Source organism: Malaclemys terrapin, chromosome 4 (assembly GCF_027887155.1).
Source record: "Malaclemys terrapin pileata isolate rMalTer1 chromosome 4, rMalTer1.hap1, whole genome shotgun sequence".
NCBI lineage: Eukaryota > Metazoa > Chordata > Testudines > Emydidae > Malaclemys > Malaclemys terrapin.
The window spans coordinates 16,873,467-16,897,110 of NC_071508.1; the positions used below are offsets into that span (position 1 = coordinate 16,873,467).

At 50.5% G+C, this 23,644-nt stretch overlaps 1 protein-coding gene across 1 annotated transcript; it reads right to left on the reverse strand.

Moving 5' to 3' along the window:
* Positions 1-1,217: 1,217 nt before the first annotated feature.
* On the reverse strand, positions 1,218-22,572 carry PRELP (proline and arginine rich end leucine rich repeat protein). The gene is made up of 3 exons (XM_054027371.1): positions 22,406-22,572; positions 9,567-10,521; positions 1,218-5,924 (listed from the first exon to the last, which is right to left on the reverse strand). Exons 2-3 carry the CDS (start codon positions 10,504-10,506, stop codon positions 5,749-5,751), a joined length of 1,116 nt encoding a protein of 371 aa, XP_053883346.1. The 5' UTR covers positions 10,507-10,521; positions 22,406-22,572; the 3' UTR covers positions 1,218-5,748.
* Positions 22,573-23,644: the final 1,072 nt, after the last annotated feature.

Here is a 23,644-nt window from a genome sequence, read left to right on the forward strand (position 1 = left end):
GCATTCGCACCCCGAACTGGCAAGTGTCGCACGCTTGGAAAGTGCATGCATCCTCCGCCGTCAGCACGTGGCCCACGGAGAGGGCAACAAACTCCTACCAGCTAGCGGAGTTAGTCCTTTAGTTCAAGTGGTAGAAGTCTTTGCTTCAGTGCTGAAGGTCCCTGCACTTCCCTGGGACTGTCTGTGGTAATTGCATGTGCAAATGGGCCAGACAATGAGGGTATTTCTAAAGACGGAGGCCCAGACTCTCCGCTGGGCACTGCTTACAACTCACTGATTCTCTGTCCAACCCTGGCCCAGCTGAGAACAGCCTGGGGTGGCTGCTGTAATTTGCATCAGTTGGCTGCGCCCTGAGTACCCATCCACCAGGTGAGGATCGCTTGAGCAAATCATGGTCTGGCCACACCTCTGCCTGCCCTGCAGAGATGGTTGCTTAGGCTATGTCTGCTCTTATGCCTGCTGGGACCTTCCTTACCCTGGGGATATCCCCAGTTGGGCGGTTAGGGTTAGATTTCTCTTTCTCACCTCTGGCAGCGTGGCCCAAAGGAAGCAGAGGAAGGCAGGGCAGAGGATCTGACCCTGAACTTCATAGCAGTACCCAGACACCAGTGCGATGGGCACCATCCGAGAGAACCCTTGGAGTGACTAAATAATCAGTACATCAGTTGCTAACAGGTCCCTAGGCAGCATTTTCTGACCGCACTTCCAGGTTTCTTTTTGAATCGTTTTATTTTCACTGCCACGGGCGAGGAGAAGTGAAAATACCATTGAGCTAAAATCAGTTGAGAGCTACTGTATGTATATAGCTATATAGGTACAGTGTACCGGTATATATACACATATAGATATATAAATATATACATAGGGTTTCCAGGTTTAACGTTGAAACCAGTCAAACCCAATAAATCCCGTTGAGGAACATTTGGAGACGAGGGTTTCATCAAAAATACCTGCCTGGAATTTGCAATTTTCACAGTGTTTGTGGAGGGAATGAGTAGATCTTAACAGTCTCTCTACTGCTTACTGGGAGCTCATCCCTGGAGCGTGGCAGGTAGATTTTGAAAGGCACAAAGGAGAGTTAAGGCATCTAGTTCCCACTGATTTTCATGGATCACTCCTATCGATTTGCAATGGAAGCTGGACTTCTAACTCCCATTTGTGCCTTTAAAAACCTCCTCTTCTCACAGAGGGTTCACATTTTGGTTGAATTCAAGGGAGACAATTGCTAGTGGGTTTATTTGTTTATAAACACCGATTTAAAACAGATTCTTTTTCCTTTAAAAAACGATCCTCCATTGGTCCAGAACATAAACACGGAAAATCAGAAAGAAACGAAACCCAGACCCCTATGTATGCAGTGGCGAAGGAGGAGAGAACCGTACATATAACAACTGGGAGTAGAATAAAAAAAATAAGCTCCTCAAAAAAAAAACAATGTTTTTTTTTTCAAAATGAAAAAGATACAAGCGGTGTTTGGTTCTGTAAAGCGACCGAGAATGAAACATAATGCAAGGTAGGCTAGGAGAGAGACCAGGAGATCACATTCTACATGTCACAATCCAAAGCAACTCAACTGAGATCAACGGAGTGACTGTGGAGTTACCCCTGCGTCACTGAGATCTGAATCTGGCCCCGCGGACATAGGTAGGAGAGCAAGTTTCACGCCTGCATTGCTGTTAAAATAATTGACTCCGAGCATGCACCTCCAACAGGAGCTCCTGGGAGGACGTGTCCAGGGGACAATGGGGCTGTCTGGTCACTAAGGACGTGGTCAAAGCCCATTGATGTAAATGGGAGTCCACTGGCTTTGAGGGCCGAAGTGAGGGGTTTGGGATGGAAGAGGGGGTTGCACATACACCGTCGGCTACTGAGTTCAATCTGTGCAGCTCCACAGGGCCGTATAGGCTTACAGAGAGAGCCAAAGGGAAACCAGACCGAGAGCAGGGCAGGATTGGAAGAGGAAATGGTGAGAGGGTTAGCGTAATGGGCACGTCTTACCCAGCAATGCCAAAGCTAGAGACCTGGTTGGAGGTAAAGGAAAGGGGTGTATGTGGTGGGGGGCAGGGAGAGTATTGGAGAGAGAGAAGAGGAGAGAGAGACGCTTCTTGGGAGTGATATGACGGTGTTCTGTGTTGCTGTGTGCAATACAGAAAGAGAGAGAGACACACACACACTGGTGGCTCATGACACCCCAGCTCCTTCCAGCTGCTAAGATGGAGGCAATGCAGCTGTAAGTCAAAAGGAGTCCCAGTGTGAAGGGGGAAAGACCAATCAGCCGGAACCCCTGCTAGCTCTGCTCCACTGAAGACCATGGAGCTTTGCCGATTCACATCCAAAGATCTGCCAAGACGAGGAGCCCAAATGGATTCACAGGTGGGGACGGGGGGAGAGTCAAGCCTTAGGGACGTCGCTTACAGCCACAAGCCCAATTTTGCTCTCCATTACCCCGCACAGAATCCTGCTGAGTTCAAAGCGAGCGGCACAGGGGTAAGGGAGAGAAAGACTGGACCTGTTTTGCTGCGCATGCTTAGATCACGCCGAGGAGGCTAATACCAGAGGCAGAGCAAATCGCAGGGATCCAGAGGGATTTGAGTCACTGAGGTGAGCAGGCCACCGAGCTGGCGAATGCACTTCGTTGCTGAGATGTGTAAAGGGATTCGTCTGTGGGAGAGAGGAACCAGGCCACAAGATCCGAGCTGAGCGCGTGTCACCCAGCAGCACGCAGATGGAGTCTCGGGGGGAGGAATCATTGAAAACCTACGTCCTGTGCAGAGCAGAACAGCAAAACCACCCAGGACACAGTCACGCCTCATTCTGCCCATTGGGCCACATGCAGTAGTTGGCACTAGGTTGTGGCAATACTGCTACTGTGCCCGACGCATGTTAGACACCTTCTGAGCTTCAGCAGGCAACACTGGGTGCTGCCCCACATAGTGCTGGAGAGGATCAAAGCATCCATTGCACAGAGGGGAAGAGAGCTCAATGGAGTCCCCAGGGATAAAGAGGGCACTATTCGCAGCTGGCGTCCATGGGTGCAGCTCCATTGAAGTCAGAGCCAATTTAACCAGCTGAAGGATCTGGCCCTGGGACTTAAGGCTTGAAGTTGGCGAACAGGATCGACAAACTAAGAGAGACTTTTTCACGCTGCTTCAAGACCTCAGAGGAATCTTGGGGGGGGGGGAAGCAGGGACTTTGAGCAGAGCTCTCACCCAGGCAGGGCAGGAGGGAATAAGTGACTGGGGAAGGCGAGTGAAGGGTCTGAAGAAAGGCGATAGAGACCTTCGATGGGATGCTGGAGGACTCCGGAGGAAGGGCGTGAAGGGCAGCAGGAGGTGGTGAGAAGAGGAAGCTAAAGCAAGCGGTGCCAGTGGGCTGGGCAGCTTCTTCTGTTCTTCACATCTCTCTTCTCTCCTCTTGCTCCCCCCGCAAGTGGTTTTCTGGGGAGCGAGGGGGATGGGCAGAGGGTGTTTCATTCTGATGGGGAGTGCCCGGGGAAGCTGCAGCTTTCTCACCATCGTTCTGGTCCCCCAAGAGCTCCAGGCCCATCTCAGGGTGTAACGACATCGCTTGTACTTATATGCACTCCCAAGTGGACAGCTGGGGGGACTGTAGCTTACGACAATTCTCACTTCTGCCGGACTAAATCCGGATTGACGTCTCTGAATGTGAAGCAGGGATCCCCACAATGCACCGGGCATTACTCTAACCTGCCACCTTTAAATAAGACAAATGGCTCAGGTCAGATCCACCCAAAGGGAATGAATGGGATTAACATAACCAGCTACCTTTAAACAGGAACAATGTCGATCTTTGGGAAACCTAGGACTGCCCGCCAACGTTACCCTCTCTGGCCACTGGGTGTCACTGTGGTGCCCCATAAATGGAACAGAGGAAGCATTTGTCTGCTTGCAAAAAGGTGGTGCTTTCAAGACAGATTTTCCCTATTGTCCCCATTTCCCAGAATGAGGACCTCTCTGCTCTACCAATGCAAAATCCAGGGCCCTAGCCATGTCCAGCCTTCAGCACCAGCTCCTGGACTTGACCCCATCATGCAGGAGTGCTGCAGTACCATGACAGCACAAGCTGTCCCTAATGTGTAGAGCCACAGTTAATCCATCTCCCCCTCGCCTTGAGATGTCTCTCTATCTAGCCCCATTGCAGACCCAAGCCTCACAAACTACCCTAAGCTCTGGGCTCGAGGAGTTACTCTTGGTCTCGAAACCATCTTTTGGAATCAAAGTAGCCGCATGTATTAGGAAGGACCCGGCTGCAGGTCACCAGCCAGAGCAAAAACCACCCTCTTTGTGGTTTTTCATAGATTCATCGATTCCAAGGCCAGAAGGGAACCATTGTGATCATCTAGTCAGACCTCCTGGGTAATACAGGCCAGAGAACTGCCCCAAAGTAATTCCTAGAGCTGAGCTTTTAGAAAACCATCCAATCTTGATTTAAAAGTTCTCAGTGATGGTTGATGCCCATACTGCTCTGACACAAGGGCAGACTGGTGTGTGCGTACATGAAAGGGGTACTCCACCAGGATTCCTATAATCCATAGGGTTTTAATGTGGGACCTTATGGGGACTCCTTATGGGGTCTATCTGAGTTGGCGATGGGGACCTGCTGGTAACCCTGGCTGCCATGAATTGCGATAGAATCCAGCATGGTGCCGCAAGAAGCTGCCATGTGGTTGAGGAAGTTGCTTGTTTGCATGAATTTTCTTCCATGTGAATACATTCAACCCACCCAAGGGCTCTGCATGCCTGCCACATGCTTATATGGTGTCTGTACCCAGAATTTTCTGCTCAGTGGGGAACCTCTGAGGTTTCATCAGCTTTCATTGGCATGAAGTTGGTGGGTGAGTCCAGCGCCAATGTGGCCCGAAGACACAATGGCTGAGCAAACCCATTGGGTTTCCCTAGGATCGTCCACAGTGAAGTGTGAGCTGCACCAATTTTGGCCAAGGAGAGGACTTGGAAAAAAGTAGAGCCTGACCTGGATTCCCAACGCCCACCTCGAATGAATTCTGTGCCCTTGGAAGAGAAGCACCTGAACTGGATCTCGGTGCCCAAGACAACTTGGGTTATTTTGCCAGATATTGCAGCTTTGGGGATGAAATCCCCTTGTTTCATAAAGCAGCTATAATTGCCTCGGATCATTGTCCAGTTCCAGGCCCCCTGCCCCTCCCATCTGCCAGACAGCCCCTCCATCACTGGGTGCTCCCAAAACAAAGCTCACATACCACCGTCTGCTGGAGTTGGGAGGAGATGCTGATAGACCTACAAAGATCAGGTCCACCTGGAGATGGTTCCTATGACTGGAAGAGATACAGACCTGGGAAGGAAAGGCAGTTGCATGCTGGGTATAAGTAGGTGGCATTTGAGCAAGCACCTCTTCTCTGACTTTGACCTAAAGGGTAGGCGTGAAAGGGCCCCATTTACACGAAGGCCTTGGATGCCTATTGTGGCATAGTGCCATTGTGTGGGCACTACAGGTATCCGACAGGAAGTGCACTCCTATAAGATACATGCAGCATCCACAGGGCGGTACTGTGCTGCACCTAACGGCGGCGGGGCTCCTTGCAGCTGAGGAAGGAGGAAAGAGAGGGGGGAGGAAGAGGAGACAGAGCGTTGAGGGGTGAGTGGGGTGGGTTGAATGGGGGAACAAGATATTTTCCAAGTGTCTGACATAGACTGGAGTCAATTGTCTGCGCAAAGCCGAAGTCCGGGGAGAGTGGCACTGCTGGGAGAGTTAAAACACGACTGACTGTAGGAGCCGGAAGCACATCATGAGGTCCAAGGGGATGGGAGGTTTCAATTGGTTGCCGTCCAGGCGCAGGTAGCGAAGCCGGGGCACGTTTTCTAGATCTGAGGAGAAGTCTTGGAAGGTGACCAGGGCGGTGGGGCAAATCTGGGTCCCGTTGATTTCTGCAGGGGAAGAGAGAGCATGGCATGGGTTGGAAGGGCTTATTTGATTCCAGGCAAGAGATGCTGAGAGTTTATCTACTCTACATCACACCCATCCATCTACCCATCTATGGTGTTCAGTGAACACTTAGTGCTTAAGGGGCTTGCAAGAGATCTGCTTTGTTGTCTCTGGTGCATACCACCCCATCCCGTAGTTAAAGTAGATTGAAACAGAAGAGGGCGCTCTCACTGCACCAAAGGAAGAGGAGGGTTCCGCTGCTCCTCTCTTTACCCCTGTATCTCCTTGGGTATGTCCGTTCTCTTGGGACGAGCTAACTATGCATCTATCTTATTGATAGAGCACATCACTGCAGTAAATAGGTGCTGATGCTACGGTGGAAATACATATCGGTTTAGGTGCAAATGGGGGCACACTTTCTCCTTCTTTGTGGGTGCATTTTTGCACCTAGAGTATTGCACCCATCAATGGATTTTGGGTGCAACTCTAAGTCCTTGTTCTCACTAGCTGACTCCCGGGGGAAATTGGGTGGCAGAGGTACAGTGACTCACATTTGCACCCGGGATTCATTCCATGTGTGGGAATTGTGCCCCTGGACTAGGAGGCAGGACCTCAACCTGTCTGAAAACATACCTCTCTATCAAAGGAGAGCAAGAGAGCAGAGTTGCCTGTCCTTCTGTCAGCGGGGATCTGCAAGCACTGAGCTGCACGTCACCCTAATTCTAGCCATGTGGGCATCCCAAGTCTCCTTTTGTCTACCAAAACATAGGGATCCCTGGACCACTGTTGTTGAATTCAGTGTCCCAGATGGTGGATCACCTCGCCAAGCTCCATGTGTCAAGCCAACCAACAGGCTCACCCAATCTGTTAGCTCCTGCATGACATGGCTTCCCTCATGTGGCACCTCCTCCCACTACAGACATAGCAGGTTTCATCAGTCCAGCGTGCTTGGATTTACTAAAGATCCTCTCACCTCTCCTGGCTATCCAGCTGCAAACTCCAGTCCTTCTGCCCTTCAGCCCCCATGGCTTTTATGATTCCACCAGAGGAATCTTATATCAGCCGTTGGCGTCACCAAATCATCTGAGCACACACAGCCCCAGTGGAGCTCCAAAGCCAGCCTTCAAAACGTCAGCCAGGCATTGGAGATTCCACTCTGTCATTAACTCCAGCAAACAATGAGAAATCCTTGCAACAAGTGAGCACTCCAGCAGGCCACCGAGAAGGTGTAGTCACCACCCCTCATGTCTTCTAATTGGCTATCGCAGCTGGGGACTCACTCACATCGGCCTAAGAATATTCCTGATTGGGTGATTTTCCAGGAAACAGCAAGCTATAATTCCTCCCATCCCTGTAGGTAGCTATAAAAATAGCCCAAAGTATTGCTAATCATTGCTGCCATTATGAAGCCATCACAAGAGGCAGGAAAACCCTGGAGCTAGAGAGAGCATTAGCCGTGAGTAGTTATTCTGGGGCTTATTTTCATGTCTATTTTTCGTATGTTGTGTGTGCCGTGATCCCAGGGCTCTGCTGCGATTGCAGGGTGTCTGGGGTGCTCTCAGATTGCATCTGTACTTCCTAACGTCTTCTCTAGTGTCTCTATCAGTGATGTGGGGCAGAGAGAAGGGTGCTATGGTGGGGTGGCCTTGGAGACAGAGGTGAATGAGTTCTGTCAGGAAACTCCCAGAGTAATCTGTGCTTAACAAGGGAAAGGTGAGAAATACCGTGGCACTTTATGAAAGGGAGAAAAGAAATACTTTACAATGGGAAAACGGTATTGCCAACCTCAGGCTTTCAAAAATGATGATCCAGGCCCCCCAAAGTCAGAAGACTGGCTTAAAAACCAAGACATCAAAAAAAATGGCTGGGTTCTTTCTGTTCGCCTTCTGTTTGCAAGCCCTTTAGGGGAGCACGTTTCAGGCTTTTCTCTGCCACCACGAGGGCTAGAAACTTGCTTTTAAAGAAAATAAAAGCAGAGATTCTCACTGAATACATGACTCCCGGAGCTGAAGACTTAGAAAAGCCACCAAATGTCCCAAGGCTCAGGATAAAATGCCGACAATTGGCAGCACAGGGGAATGGAACATGGGTCTCTCTCTAACCTGCAGCATATACCGCCTTAACTAGTATACCATAGCTGTGCTGACTAACTACATCACAGATCAGTCAGCAACTTGACCCCGAATTCCCCCCTAGTTAAAACTTGGCCCAAATTGGCCCTTATTTGGCTTTTTGGGGCTCCTGTCGGTTGCTGATGGTTCTTTAGTCCCCTGTGGGCCAGTCCAGCTACTTAAGCAAGGCCTAGATTGGGCCCTTCTGTCTCCTTGTCCTTTTCTCCCGGCACTGCTGACGTTCAGTGACGACAACTTAGTTCCACTAGGGTTCTCCACCTTGAAACTGCTTGCTCCTCCCTTCGTTTTTTGGATCAAACCCCAGGATCAAACCCCAGTGTATTCATAAGCTGGATACCAGTACTCTACTGCCGCTTCCCTTGACCACTACAGTTGCCATGTTCCACTCAGAGATGGCTGTTCTTCAGTGGTGGACCATTTTGGCATATAAGGGTCCAATCTAGAAGTCCTTACTCAGACAAAACTCTCATTGAAGTTAAGGGGGAGATATTCCTAAGTAAGGACTTTGAGGTTACATCCTTCATTGCTATTATCAATGGGTTCCCCTGGTCCTTTCACTAATGTGACAGTCTATAGGCATAGCTGTCATAAACTGCCAGCCATAAAGGTATTTAGATTTTAACTACAGTTTTGGGACTACTGATTTACAGGTGTATAATCCCCTATGCTGCTCTGCTACCAAAACTCCATCAGCCCACTCTGCAGCCCGAAATATTAGGAGTTGGGCTGGTTTCTGTGTGTGTCCCTCCTTTGCATGCAGAGAATTTCTGGAAGGAGCTCTGCATTCTTGCATCCCTGCAGATGTTTTCAACCAGGGCAGCAGGTGGTGAGAGCTCCGATAGCACAAACATCTGGGTCTGCTGGGAACAGGCCTTTGTTATTCCTACATTTGCTGTGTTTATGCATTTCATGGCCTGGCACCTGTCCCATGAAATCGCTGTTCTTCGCCTAAATCCGTGTGAAGCTGTCTCTGATGGATTTGCAGAGGTGCTCACCAGCATAGCCCTGTTCTCCCTTTGTCCCCCTCTGCATCCCGTAGCCCTGCTAGCTTCAACACTCAGAAAGTTAAGCTGTATTGTTCCCATCTATCTTAGGTGCATATGTGAGCCCCCCACATCACTGTAGTATCTGAGCACCTCACAGTCTTTAATGCATTTATCCCTGGGAGGTAGGGAAGTCTGATCCCCATTTTACAGATGACAAGACTAAGTGATTTGTCCAGGATCATATGGGAAAAATCGTGGCAGAGCAGGAAATGCGAGTAGTACTTTGGACCATCCTTTTCCTAAGCACAGGCCCTTCCACCACCTGGCCCCACGCACCCATGTAAAAGGGCCACCAACCCATTCTAAACATCAAGTCGTGTTTTGAAGGGAGTGGAACCCTGTGGGTGGGTTTCACACTGAAAGAAACAATCTCCCGATGCAAAGAATTCTGTCCCTGGGGGACGTCTGCTCCCTCCAGGCCCAGCCACGGCCACGTAGGCCTGCCGACCTGCTACCCCCAACTCACTTTCAATGGAATTGTCGTTTAGGTAGAGGTGCTCCAGTTTGGGGTTGATGAAGGGCATGGTGGTGAGCTTATTATGCGCCAGTTGCAGCACCAGCAGGTTGCTGAGGTTGAAGGAGTTCTTGGGCAGCCCTTTGTCAGAAATCTGATTGTAGTTGAGCCTGAGGAAGGCCAAATTGGGGAATTCTTTGAAGTAGTCATCGGGGATGTCCTCAATGTTGTTCCTGTCTAGGAAGAGCTGGTGGACAGCACTGGGCAGCCCAGGGGGCAACTTCCGCAGGATGTTGTGGGCTAGGTTGAGTTGCATGAGGTTCTTGAGCCCCCTGAAGGTGTTTTTGTTGAAGACTCCATCACTCAGCTTGTTGTGGTGCAGGTCCAGGAGGACCAGGTGCTCCAGCTTGTTGAAAACCCCAGAGGGGATCTTGGAGATCTGATTCCTGCTCAGACGCAGCTGCTCCAGGTTGACTGGCAGGAAGGATGGCACCTCCTTCAGCTGGTTCTTCTCCAGGTACAGAAAGACGAGGCTGTCCATCTGCTCCATCACCCGCCGGTCCAACTTCTTGATGCGGTTGTTGTCCAGGTTGACCCACCTCAGCTCCGTGGCATTCTTGAAGGACTCCTCCGGGAGGCTGTCAATGAAGTTGTTCTGGAGATAGAGGTAGTGGATCCTGGGAGGGATGAGGGGCACTTTCCTCAGGTTGCGGCTGTCACAGTAGAGGGCCGAGGGGAAGTCTGGAGGACAAAAGCATTCTCTGGGGCAATCCGGGAAGACGGAGGGGGGGCCCGGCGGCAGGGGCGGAGGCAGCTCTGTTGGCTCGACTGGCTCGGGAGTTGGGCGGGCGGGCTTCCGCGCGGGCTTCCGCGCAGGCTTCTGCCTCTGCCCGTTCACTTCAGAGATCAACACAAGGATGAGGAGGAGAAGCAATCTGAATGCTGCCTTCATGGTCCAGCAATTCACCTGCAGGGAGCACAACAGGGTTTGTTAAAAAGAGGCTTGTCTAGGCACTATGTATCCCCCATCGCAGCTGTATCAACTCCTCACGAACACTGACCAGTTTACCCTCACCATGCCCCGCCAGGCAGGGAAGAGTAATTATCCCTCATTTCCAGACGGGGAGCCGTGGCAATGACTGATCAAGGGGCTTGCCCAAGGTCACACAGGAAGTCATAGGGTCACAGACTTTAAGACCAGAAGGAATCACCAGATAGTCTAATCTGACCACCTCTATATATCCCAGGCACCAACACCAGCTGCACACCAACCCAACAACCAAAATGAGACCCAAGGAGCCCCCAGGAGACTAGACCATTATGTGCTGCAGGCCAAGAACCGGTAGGACCAAGGCTCACCAGTGCCCACTGCCCTGCAACGGCAGGGAAATGAAAAGTTTGTGAGAGACCTGGGAATTGAATCTAGATCTCCTGAGTCCCAGACCAGTGCCTCAGCAACAAGACCATCCTCCCTTCCTCCTTACGCAGGGTCCGCTATTGTGCTGGTTAGCCAATTAGTGGGGCAGCACTGATGACAGAACAAGGAGTAATGGTCTCAAGTTGCAATGGGGGAGGTTTAGGTTGAATAATCTGCAAACAGACAGAGGTGAAAATTGCTCCTGGAATATAAAATGGCAGGTGGGAATGGTATATCTGCACTGCAGTCAGCGCAGGTGCTACTTTGAATCACCAGCTGAGATTCTGGCTCCATATATTTTGTGGGTCACCTTCAGACCTGCCAGTCCAGCCAACGCTCCCGTAACACATCTCTGCTAGAACAAGAGCTCAGCACAGAACCTAGCAGCACCTTTTCTTAATCTCCGGGTGCTCTGCCGTGTAAAATCATATTGGAGCCGAATGCAAACGTCTCCGGCGTTCGGGTCCATCTCTGTGCATTGTGTTTGAGTGATGTGGGACTGGGTCCCGTTCTCCTGGAGCATCTGTTCCAAAACGAAACCGAATTTGTGACCCATTGGCATGGATGAGAATAGTGCTCTGAAGCCACATTTCCTCCCCTCCCCCCGATGTTCACTGTGCCTTCCCCTTTCAGTGTCTCCTGTCACATTACTGCTTCCAGGAGTAAACCCCAGGGAAATACATCACAGCAAAAAGCCATTGTGTGAAATGGGCCCCTAGTGAGCGGAACAGATTAATGAGATACAGAGCCAACTGCACAAAGCGTGATTCCCATCACTCGTTGCTCCACAGGTTCTGCGCACAAGCATGAGGGGCCTGATCCAGGGAGTAACAGCCTGCTCGTCCATAGATCTAGGAGGGAGCTGCAGGCCCTGGGCATCTTGCAGGGGGGGGCTATAGCCTGAAAACCTGCTCCTGTACAAAGCAATGAAAAGCCACTCGGCGGGTTGCCTTTCAGAGGCATTGTCCTCGTGAGAGTTCATGACAGTGTGCAGCGATTTAGGCCAGGCGGGGTGATGGATGGTGACGTGTGAACTGCTGGGGGCTCGCTGCTTGGGACCAGCTTGGGTAAACACCCCCCAAATTCACACGCTTGTCTTCGCCGAACCTTTTGGGTCTGTAATACGGGACTGGGTAATCCAGGGGCATCTCACCGGAACAGACTAGAGAGAGAGAGATTAGCTGTACTGCCCAGGGAAATCTGTTCAAGACCATCTCGTTTTATGTTTTATATATATATATATTGTGTGTGCATCTCTGCATTAGTTCATCCTTTCTTTTCACCTCCTCCTCACCCCACTCCCTCCACCATACACACACACACACACACCCCTGTTGTGTGTTAATACGCACACACACAGCCTCCAATACATGTGTCTGAGGGGGAGGAAGGAGCCCTTATATAATGAAGTATGAAATCATAGAATCATAGAATATCAGGGTTGGAAGGGACCTCAGGAGGTCATCTAGTCCAACCCCCTGCTCAAAGCAGGACCAATCCCCAACTAAATCATTCCAGCCAGGGCTTTGTCAAGCCTGACCTTAAAAACCTCTAAGGAAGGAGATTCCACCACCTCCCTAGGTAACCCATTCCAGTGCTTCACCACTCTTCCTAGTGAAAAAGTTTTTCCTAATATCCAACCTAAACCTCCCCCACTGCAACTTGAGATCACTACTCCTTGTTCTGTCATCTGCCACCACTGTGAACAGTCTAGAAAGTTTATCCGCAAACCCAGGCGGTTTAATGCTTGGTTTGTTCCCTGAAGCATGAGGCTCATCGTTCCTAGCAGGATCATCTGTGGCTTTGATCATTAGATCTACCTCTGACAAATGACGTTCTATGCCACGAGGCCCATCATAAACCAACTTCTAGTGCACGGGGTTCACTATGAACTGGTGTGTTGAGATGGGTTTGCAGTCATTTCATGGATTAAATATCTAGAGAGGAGGAAGCTAGGTAGAGGTCTCGAAGCAGCAAGCAGCACAGTGTAATCTATTTGGCAAAGGATAACGTAGCGCACAGAAGCATAGAGAGGAAGGGAAAAGTATACCCAGTGGCTAGGATGTGAATGACAGATAGCAAGGATGAGGAATATTTTCTTGGCTTCCCTGGCCCTCCTACCACGAAAAATCCATAACAGCTTTGAACAATACTTTCACTTCAGTTTTTAAAGATATTTTAACTGCAGTGCCACCAAGTGACAGCACCGAATCCTGCACCGTAGATTACATGAATCATAAAGACACATGGTCATGTGATAATTCATTTATGAGGCTACACTTCCGTCAATGAACCATGATGGAACATTATAAGTGTCACCAAAGAGACGGACTGCATCTTCAGAACGCGCTCCACGGAAATAGCAGCGCGATGCGTCGTGTTTAGCTTTGTGGCTGTGCCAGAAGTCAATGAATCAGTCGTAAATAGACTAAATGATGATAGCAGCAGACCAGCAGCTGCTGGTGGGATGGTAAGGACGGATGATCTCGTGTTTACATACTGGACTAGAATGGAGGAGCTCTGAGAGACAGCAGTGTGATTTCACAAGATCATAGATACATAGGGCTGGAAGGGATCTTGAGAAATCATCAAGTCCAGTCCCCTGTGCTGTGGCAGGACCAAGCAAATCTCTAGACCATCCCTGACAGGTGCTTGTCCAACGTGTTTTTAAAAGCAAGCTTTTAGAAGTGGCTGGAGCACTAGACTGGGACTCAGGAGACCTGGGTTCTATTCCTGGCTCTGCCACTGGTTTACTTGGTGACTCTTAGGCAAGTCACTTCCATGCTCTGTGCCTCAGTTTCCTAATTGGTAGAATAGGGATGATGACACTGACTTCTACTGATGAAAAGGGCTGTAGAAGGACCAGGTATTATGATTAGGAGTTCAGTTTCCACCTCTGACACAGACTCCTTGTGTGACCATGGGCAAGTCCCTTGATCTCTGTGTATCCCCGTTTATACAATGGGGGTTATAAGCCATCATATTTTACAAAGAGGCTGGGAGCCTGAATTCACTAATGTTTGGGAACTCCTCTGATATTATATGATGGGGCCATGTAAGCATCTAGGTAGGTAAGGAACAGTGTCAGTAATAACATTATACTTAGCACTTATATAACATTTTTCATTTGCATAGCTCTTTACAAACATTAAGCGTGCGGTTTTCAAAAGCGCTCAGCGTTGGCTCAGCTCTGCTCCACTGACTTCAACAGGAGATGAATTAGGTCAATGCCCTTTGAAAATCCCACCTGTACAATTCTCACAGACCTGCTCCCCACCTCTAAGCAGGTGGGCACATATCAGTATATCCCATTTTACAGATGAAGCCACTGAAACATAGCAAGGTCAAGTGACTTGGCCAAAGGTCACACAGCGGATCACTGGCAGAGCCAAGAAGAGGCCCCAGGAGTCGCTACTCCCCACTCTTGCAGTCAGTCCATCAGACCACATTGTCTTTCTCCACCATGTCTCATCTTTTTACAACGAGCATTAGCCCAGGGTGGTATCGTTAAGGTGATGTATAGAAGGGCTGAAGAGGCCCAGTGATTATGGCTGACAAGTATCAACCTATGAATAATGGTTTTGCACAGAGACGTAATTGACAATGTAGACAGAGACAACGTAGGAATTTCCATCCTGGATCAGTCCAGGGGTCCATCTAGCTTAGTAGCAATGAGCAAAAAGTATCATCCGCTTCAGAGGGAGAATCCCAGGCTGGGATAGAAAGAGAGGAGCCGGGACAAACTGATCAAATTCTCTCCCAGGCTGCCAATGGCAAAGGAAGGAGGTAGCAGCACCTAGGGAAGATCATGTGCATGAAACCAAGCGGCAGAGCCTTCCTGAGCCCCAGACAGCTGGAGGATGTGCAGCTGGGTGGAGTAGCGACCAGAGGGAGAATGGAAAGGAGATCCACTGTGCCACTCCTGCTTACCTGCCCCCTCGCAGCCCACTGTAAGTCAGATGAGGCAGCAACTTGGCTAAGCTACTGCCAATGGTCTGGCGTGTGACCAGAGGAAGAAGAGGAGGGCTTTAGAGAGGGCTGAAGGCAGAACCCCTTGTGTAAAGAATGAATAAAGCAAGATGTGTGCTCCCCATCCTGCTCAGCGCTTTATTTCGTGCGTTCAAATGTGCGGCGCTCCCCACCCGCGCCGGGATCCCACCTCACTTGTTAACCCCAGCCCCAGCGCCGCTGCCACGCAGCCCTCGGCAGGACTTCAGGGGAGCCTTGCAAAGACAAAGCTCGGAGTCTGGGCGCTGGGGGATGTATGCACACAGCAGGGCCGGCTCCAGGCACCAGGCACCCAAGCACATGCTTGGGGCGGCACCTGGTAAGGGGCGGCGGGGGGGAGCGCGGCGCAGCATTCCCGGGGAGGGGGGGGTGTTCCGACGGCTCTCGGCGGGGGGCGGGGGCGGGCTCTGGCGGCGCGGTGCGGGGGGGGCGTTCCGGCAGCTCTCGGTGGGGAGCGGGCTCTGGCGGTGCGGGGGGGCGTTCCGGCGGTTCTTGGCGGGGGGCGGGCTCCGGCGGCGCGGCGCTCGGCGGGGGGGGGCAGCACGGGGCTGGGGGGGGGTTCTGGCGGCGCTCGGCACGGGGGGCAGGCTCCGGCATGCGGCGCTTGTCGGGCGGGGCGGCGCGGGCGCGGCGCTGGAGGGAGGTTCCGGCGGGGGGGCGGCGCTCTGGGGGGGGTTCTGGCGGCGCTCGGCTGGGGGGCTTGGGGGGCGGCGCTTTTTTTTGCTGCTTGGGGCAGCAAAAAAGCTAGAGCCGGCCCTGGCACACAGACTTCATTTGCCTTTCACAACGAGCCCAGTGCGGGATGGTGCTGGCTATATGCCAACCGCGCAGACAGGGGCTGAGACAGGCCCCGAGACAGGCCCGTCACGTTCCCCTTCGGGCTGCAGCGGGGAAATGTCAACAGCATTAGGCTAACAAGCCAGCAGCGAGGGCTCACGTGGCTGCGAAGTGGAAAGGTTTGTCAGCGCTTGTCGAGAAATGGAAAATCCCACTGGTAAACAAGCCCTTCAGCCCCTTTTCTCCGGCAAGGAAATTGCTTCCCAGGCAGCCTGTTAGCTTCTTCACCTCCGCCTGACACCACCAGAGACAGCTCCCGCGACTGGCAGGATTGGGACTGCATCCTGGCCCAGGCTGAGCCTTCTGACTTAGCGAAGACGCAGCAAGAGCTGCGGGGAACATCCTCCATGCTGGCAACCTCCACCAAGGGCTCCTGGCACATTGGACCATGGACAACTTGGCTCCCTTTGAAATACCTCTGCCCAGCTGACTGGACGCATTCCTGGGCTTCTAAATAATTGACTCTCTCCACAAAGAGATTCTGGGCTTTCCCCACCCCCTCTTTTTCCTGATTGTTTCTCTTTGCTTCCATCTGTCTCTCTTTAACCGCAGAACCCTTGCGGCCCTGCTGCTTTCAATCAACGTTCTGGCAGCTTGGGGATTTCGAGAAGCTGCTGGATATTAGGTTCACCATAGTCTGGGTAAGGGTGGGGGAGAGGGGGAAACATTGAATGCCTCAGAGAACTGACAAATTCATCACAGGGATATTGCCTACATCCGGCTACCTCTGGTTTCCCCTAACCCGCACAGTACACACGCTCGTTTTTTCAACCCCATCGCCCTTGTCTGAAGCTGTTTCCCAGGACTCCACTCCAAAATTCCGATCTGGATTTAAAAAACCACAAAGGCTGTAGGTGGGTGGAGTGGGGTGGGGAGGAGGGTTGGATTTGGGATTTTGGTTTAGCCCGTTATGGAGGGAGGAGCCAGTTGCAAAGCTGGGATGCGTACTTCCTCCTTGTGTCTCTTCAGAGCTGGGATTTTGGTTCAGGCCTCTCTCCAATTGTCATGCTTAACTGTTGACATCACTCCATGATAATTGATTGTGATGTTATTCAAGAGTTAATGATCCCAGGGGCAGAACCCAGCAGAGAGAGAGGGAGGCATGAGGCGGGGGACAGGGCTGTCACTCAAGTGAACATACCAGAACTGGTTGAATAACACGGAACGAAGTTTCCAAATATTTTTGTGAACAAACCCAGTATGTTTGCTCTGCTCCTATCACAGTGTCATGCCAGTTGCTGGGCATGAGGGAGTGGTGGTTTATTTCTGAATTTTTTTAGGAATCCATATTTCAATACAAATATTGGCCCAGAAATTCAGCACAGAAAGCAGCATCTTCATTATTTGCTCTGCGTCACAGCTGAATAAAAATGTCAGCAAGCAGAAACAAATACTATCAACCTACTGTAATCCACTCCACTGTTTAGTGTGCATCTATCTACTGTATGTATTTCGGATGACCAACACCCTGCTATCTGAGCTGCTACCTGGTGTCTCAGGTGACCAATCCCACACCATGAAGAGCTTAACAGTTAAACAACCCACAAGATGAAATTTGTTCACATGAACTATTCCGAAAAATTAAACACCTTCATAGAAAACTGGGTCAATTTGCAAACAATTTGCAGGCACAAGAAGGAGCTACATGCACAATAAATGTTATGTGGAATGAATATTCCAGCCAGGTCTTAAAAATACCTTCCAAAAGGAAGGCATGTGACAGAAATTTGAGATGTTTCAACAAATCTGAGGCCACTTCGAACTTTATAGTTGCCTCTAATAAGTTTGGATGTTTAACTGAATTGTCTTTGGCCATGCTTGTGTGTTGGCTTTCCATCCACATTCATGTGATTGCATTTACTGGCTTAAATGTTAGCAAGGAAGGAATTTCAAGTCACATGCACCAGTTTTCACAAAAACCAAATACTAGATTTGCACTCCCAACTACTGGCATGCAAGTGCCTCCAGTCAGGGAGCAGTAACAATAGCAGGTGACCTTTCCGACCAATCACAAGTAGGCAAAACACCTCGCTTTCTGAATATTTATCATCAATCCCTATCAAAAAAATTCAACAGTGCATTGGCTGAATAACAAGTATATTCAAGAAACTTGCGAACTGCCTATGGGAAAGGAGTTAAATTCACTGAATAAAGTAGTTGAAGTTGCCATTGAGCTGCATTCCATGGCCATTTAGACCTTCAGTGCAACAGTGGGGAAAGATGGCCCGAAACACAGTCCCCAGTTACCTGAGATGAAGCATTGCTCCGTGCAGAATAGGGTCTATGATACACAAAGGAGCAGTTCTGATTCTGTCCAGTAGGGGGCAGGGATGTGCACAACCAGCTTGTTACAATAAGTGGTGCCAGGGATCATTTTCTGTTCGTTTCAGTCATAAAGTTTCTCTTTACTGCCTCTCCCTCCATTCGTTGCTGCTTTGTTGAGATCCCAACTTCCTACCCCTTCTTGTGCGCCTGATGACCACCCCCCTCCCCAACCTACAACTATTTAGCATTTGGGACGAACAGACTAGGACAGAGCATGTGCTTGTCCCTTTAAAACAGAGAGGGAGACCTAAAATAAGAACAGCAAGCTCTCTCATTGGCCATCCCTTTTGTCTATCAGTTATGGCAGCTAATCAGAGTCATCCGTTGGGTTGACCAAACAGGGCTCCCAGTCAGCTGGTTTGATAACCCTAATATACACAAAACAGGGGTTTCCTTTATTCAGCTGGGCTGGAGAGCTGAAATGGCAGAATCGAGTTTATATTAAACATGCACCCGACATGCCTTTAAAGCAGTGATGGGACAAAGGAGAGTGTGGCAAGCGCTCTGACTCGGATGTCCTCAAAGTACCTTTAAAAACAGAGACCCGATGCTAAGGACCAATTCTCCTCATAGGTTTTGGAGTGAGAATGTAAACAACAGAGTATCTGTGCTGGGCTGGAGTCATCATACCACTGGCTAATCCAACCCCAGGGACTCAGCCGCAGCAGCCTTTTTCTGCAGGGAAGGTTTTATACTCATGCATATGGATGGGGTGTGTCCTGGGTGGAAACTAGCTTGGATCAGTTGGCTGGATAATTCCTGGGTTATTGTAACAGAAAATCCGTGCTTGTGCTCTTCAGCAGCACCAGTGTTGCTCTTCGATCCATCCCTCTCTGCCTGTGTCTCCTTCTGCAAACAAACCGTAGCCCCCCAGATTTGAAAAGCGGCTGTGTAAACAGCAAGCACAGACCACGTATTTCTGTGCGTGCAAATGGGTGTTCAGGGGCACAGATCCCCACTTAGATGCCACAGAAATTTCTCCCTCATCTTTTCCCCATTTAGGTGCAGAGTTTACAGTGGGTGCCATATCCCCCAGCCTGCCGTCTTCAGCAACCCCAGTATCTTCCTATCCTTCTGCCACCACTGCTACGGAGCACATGCTGATTGCTAAGGAAGCCCCCTTTGGCATCTGTGCTCCCGGTGGCTCAGGCTCACCCCACACCCTTTCCTTTCACTCCGTCCCTCGGTTGCCCCTGGCAGAGCCGTAACTAGCTATTTTTGCGCCCGAGGCAAGAACATAAAATTGCTCCCTCCCCCCTCCATATAATTTCATAGGGACTTGTTCAATAGACTGGAATAAAACTTAAAAATACCTAAATAAATGTATTAAATTCGTCTAAACATTACACAAAATGAATATATTATAGAGATTGCAGATTCCCAATCTGTGATCTCCATAAGAAATAAGGAATGAGAAACAAAGGCACTCTGTTTCTATTGCCCCATCCCCTGCTGCACCCCCATCCCATCCTGCTCCTCTGTCTCTATTGCCCCATGCCATCCTGCCCCATGACCTGCTACATCCTGGCCCTTGCTGCGCCCAGTACCATCCTGCCTCTCTGTCTCTATTGCTCAATCCCCTGCTGCCCCATGGCCTGCTACACCCCGTCCCCTGCTGCCCCCATCCCATCCTGCCCCTGTCCCTATTGCCCCACGCCCTGCTGCACCCACCTCCCGAGCAGCACCCCTCTCCCTGCCCGGGCCTGCAGGGGTTAACCCCCAGGCCCGCTCCGTGTCTGATGCTGCTTCCAGTCGGGCAAGGCAGGGTGGGGCGGGGGGACCTGGGGCTGGCACCATGGCCCCTTTATCCAGAGCAGAGCCACCCGGCTGCCTCCCTCAGCCGGCCCCGCCATAGTGGTGCTGACGGGCCGGGAGGCCGGAGGCGGGCAGGTCCCAGAGGAGCCCTGCCTGTGAGTGGTGCGGGGATCCCTGTCTGCAGACAAACGCACTGACATCATCTTTTTCTGTGCCCCTCAGCTTTGCGCGCCCGAGGCAAGTGCCTCACTCGCCTTGCCCTTGTTACGGCACTGGCCCCTGGTCCCACACCAGAACCTCCCTGTCCAGCAGACTAAATGGATGGATCATCTGTGCTGCACACAGAGTGGAACTGGCAGAGCAGACGTGAGGAGATCATGGGATCGGTGTTTCCAAAGCGAATACAGTGCAACTCCTGAGCCTCTCTTTGTTCCGCACTGTCTGTAATTCAGATCCTCTGCTTTCTCTCTCTAAGGAATGAGAATTTGCCATCTGATACCTGCCTTATCTGCTCCTCCAGATTCCCCTCTCCCCACCTCTGTTCCAAGCCTTCCCGTTGCACTTAGATCTCTCTCCTGACACAACTGCTCCAGTGGGAAGGACAGTATGGACAACACACTGCATGAACCGTACACTCACGTGTCAGGGCTGGGAAAGCAGCTTTAGTGCAGTTGCGTGGCTAGGACACTACGATCCCAGGCTGGTTGGGATATGGAGTGTCTGTGATTGACAGAGGAGATGAAAACAATGCCTCTAGAGCCATCTTGCGTAGTTTGCCGTGCGCTGCAGAGCAGGGAGCAGAAGCCAAACATCTGATAAGGGTGGGCTGGGACCTCAGGTTCCTTAGGACACATCTACCCTACAAGGGATACAGCGGCACAGCTACAACACTGCTGTAATGTAGCCACTTCCTACAGCCACAGAAAGTTTTTTTCCATCGATGTAGCAAATTCACTGCTACAGTGGGGGATAGGTCGAGCTAACGACAAGGTGCAAAATTGTTCACAACCCCGAGCAACGTGGCTAATCTCATTTTTAGATGGAGACCAGGACGAAGAAAACTGCTTCTCTCTCTCGGGCTACCATCCCTACCCTGAGTCACAACAAGGCTGAATCTTCCCCCCTCCGCACCACACAAACACACACACCCCCTTTCCCCATGCCACACAGTTCTCAGCCCACACAGGGAGGAGGTTTCTGTACAACACAAGTCTCTGCTCATGGCTATAGACAGAATCTCTTTCCTAGGGATTCAGTTAGGGTTACTATCTTTACACTTCATTCTCTCATCACCTCTGCCAGAACAGGGACTATGAACCTTGGTCCTCATGTCTCCATATTGTCCAGGCGCAGTATCAAATCTATGCATTGAGGAATGGGTTAAACCTCTCCGGCTGTCCTGGAGTAGAACTGTCTCGATTCTATACCATTGGGACAATCTGGGTAGGGGATCCTGCGTTCCTTTCCCTTGGAATGATCCAAATATGAACGCAGCCTGGGTTCTGCCCTCTGCGTGTTGGAGCCAGGGATCTAGCTTCTGAAATTCAAGTTGAAAACCCCAGCTGACTGAAGGAAACTGGGACGCAGTGCAGCCCCCCACACCCCTCTCAGAAAAGAAATTGATTCACTCCTTCCCAGAAAAACAAAACAGTGTGTGCTCTTTTTCCATCTATCCATTTGGAAAGGCGGGTTAACACCCACACCCCCTCCACCCCCAACTTGAGATTGCAGCGACTTGTGGAGTGTATCTCCCCCCCACCCCCGGAAACTCCTACCAAGCTTTTCTGAGATTTGATCTGAAACAGCAAATTTGTGTTTAACACAGAGGAAGAGGAATTAACAAATGCCGATGTCTGCTGAGAATAAAACTACAAAAGTTTTGGTTAACTGCCACCCAGTAAAAGTCAAGACTTTGTAGCAGAGGAAATCTTGCCTGCTCTCAGCCTCCACTCCTCCCTATATCCCTTCTACACTTCTTTTTTGACGCAGCGCAACTCCTGTTCTGCGATTGTATTAAGGTGTGCAGCTTTCATTTAAATAGGCACCTTGGTTTTTGCATTTATAGCTGAGAAACTAGACATGCACATGTGTGTGTGTGTCAGCGAGAGCGAGAAAGAGTGGGTGTGTGAAAGGTAGTGGTCGGGGGGAAGGAGGGAGGAAGGGGTTCCCGAGTTATACTTCCATGGAAACAGTCTACAGCATTTGCAACTATCTCACACATGGGTTTGTCTTTTCACTTTGCAGACCTAAAGATATCTTCTTGCCTCCTCTCCCTCCCCCCAACAAGTTTTACTTTTGGAGAAAAAAAGAAAGAAAGAAAGAAAGAAAGAAAGAAAGATCTAACAGCTGAACTAGAAAAGAAAAGAAAAGTTTTTTTTTCTTTTAAGTTTCACAGAAGTTGGAAAGTGAATGGTAATATTAGCCCACTGATAAAGGAGGTGGCTGACTCAGTTGTAATAATCAGTCCAGGTGACAACATTCTCCAGTAGAACACCTATCCAAAGCTTACCTGTGTGCACCTGCCCCTCCTCCTGCCTCTCTGTTATTAATTCCCAGGAACGTTTCTCTCCGCCCCTCCTCCTCCTCTTCCTCACTGCAGTTCAGCTCTGACACGAGTGAGCCTCCCTCTAAGCTCTGTGTGTGTGTGTGTGTGTGTTTTCCCTGGTTCTGTTCCTCCAAGATTCTCTCGCAGAGGGTGGGTGGGAGCGAGGGAAGGAGGGAGGGTGGGAAGGAGGGAAAAATGACAACAATAACGTCTTTATCTGGCAGCCAAGCTCCTCAGGATTTAATCCGCACACACGTCCTGCCTACCGACGGACTCGCGTTTAATAACATTTCCTTCTGCTGCGGAGGCAGTTGAGAACTGTGTTTTTAAACAAAGCTAATTACCAAATAGATGTTTTGGGTGTTTTTAGAAAGACCTCATCTCTCACCATGGCCTGCAGTCAAGAAAGCACTTAAACTAAGCACATGTTTAACTTACAGCACATGCATTGCGTTCAGTGGGAGCCACGCACATAATCAAGGGTTATGAGGATGCTCTCCTGAATTGGGGCCCTTCAGTTTTCTCTCTGCGCCCTGCCAAAAGCAGCCAAGCAATTGCTGGGCTCTTGGTGCCGGCTCACACATAGCAGGGAAAAATCCTCCAGGCTTTACTGCCTCCCCGATTGTTATTATTTACCCTAAATCCTCTTGGGATTTAATAAAAAGAACCGAGGGGAAAGAAGGGACTTGTAGTGCTTTTTATCTGTAAAGGAAATGGAGGCAGACAGCGTTTGCACAAAGCAACTTAGCCTTCCGCCACCATTACCCTGGAGGGGACCCTGTCCATAGACAGTGACAGCCACCCCGGGGGTCCCAACCCATAGACCGGACAGCCCCCCACGTGAACCCGGTCCCCAGTGCAGGAGACAGTTCTGAAGGGCATGTTATTGATAGACTGTAACAGTCCCATTGGGGAACCAAACACTCATATAGACCAGACAGCCCCCCATGGGGACCCAGCCCACAGACTGTTACAGCCCCCCTGGGGGACCCAGCCCATAGCTCAGATCAATCCTTCAGGAGGAAGCAGTGCAGAAAGAAGGGGGCCAGTGGGCTGTAGTGGGAGGGCACTGGACTAGATGACCTCCTGAGGTCCCTTCCAACCCTGATATTCTATGATTCTATGATCTTGTCTCTATTCTCATCTCTCCCAGTGACTTACCGCCAGCCCCTTTGCCTCTCTGCACCTTACTTTCTCCATCTG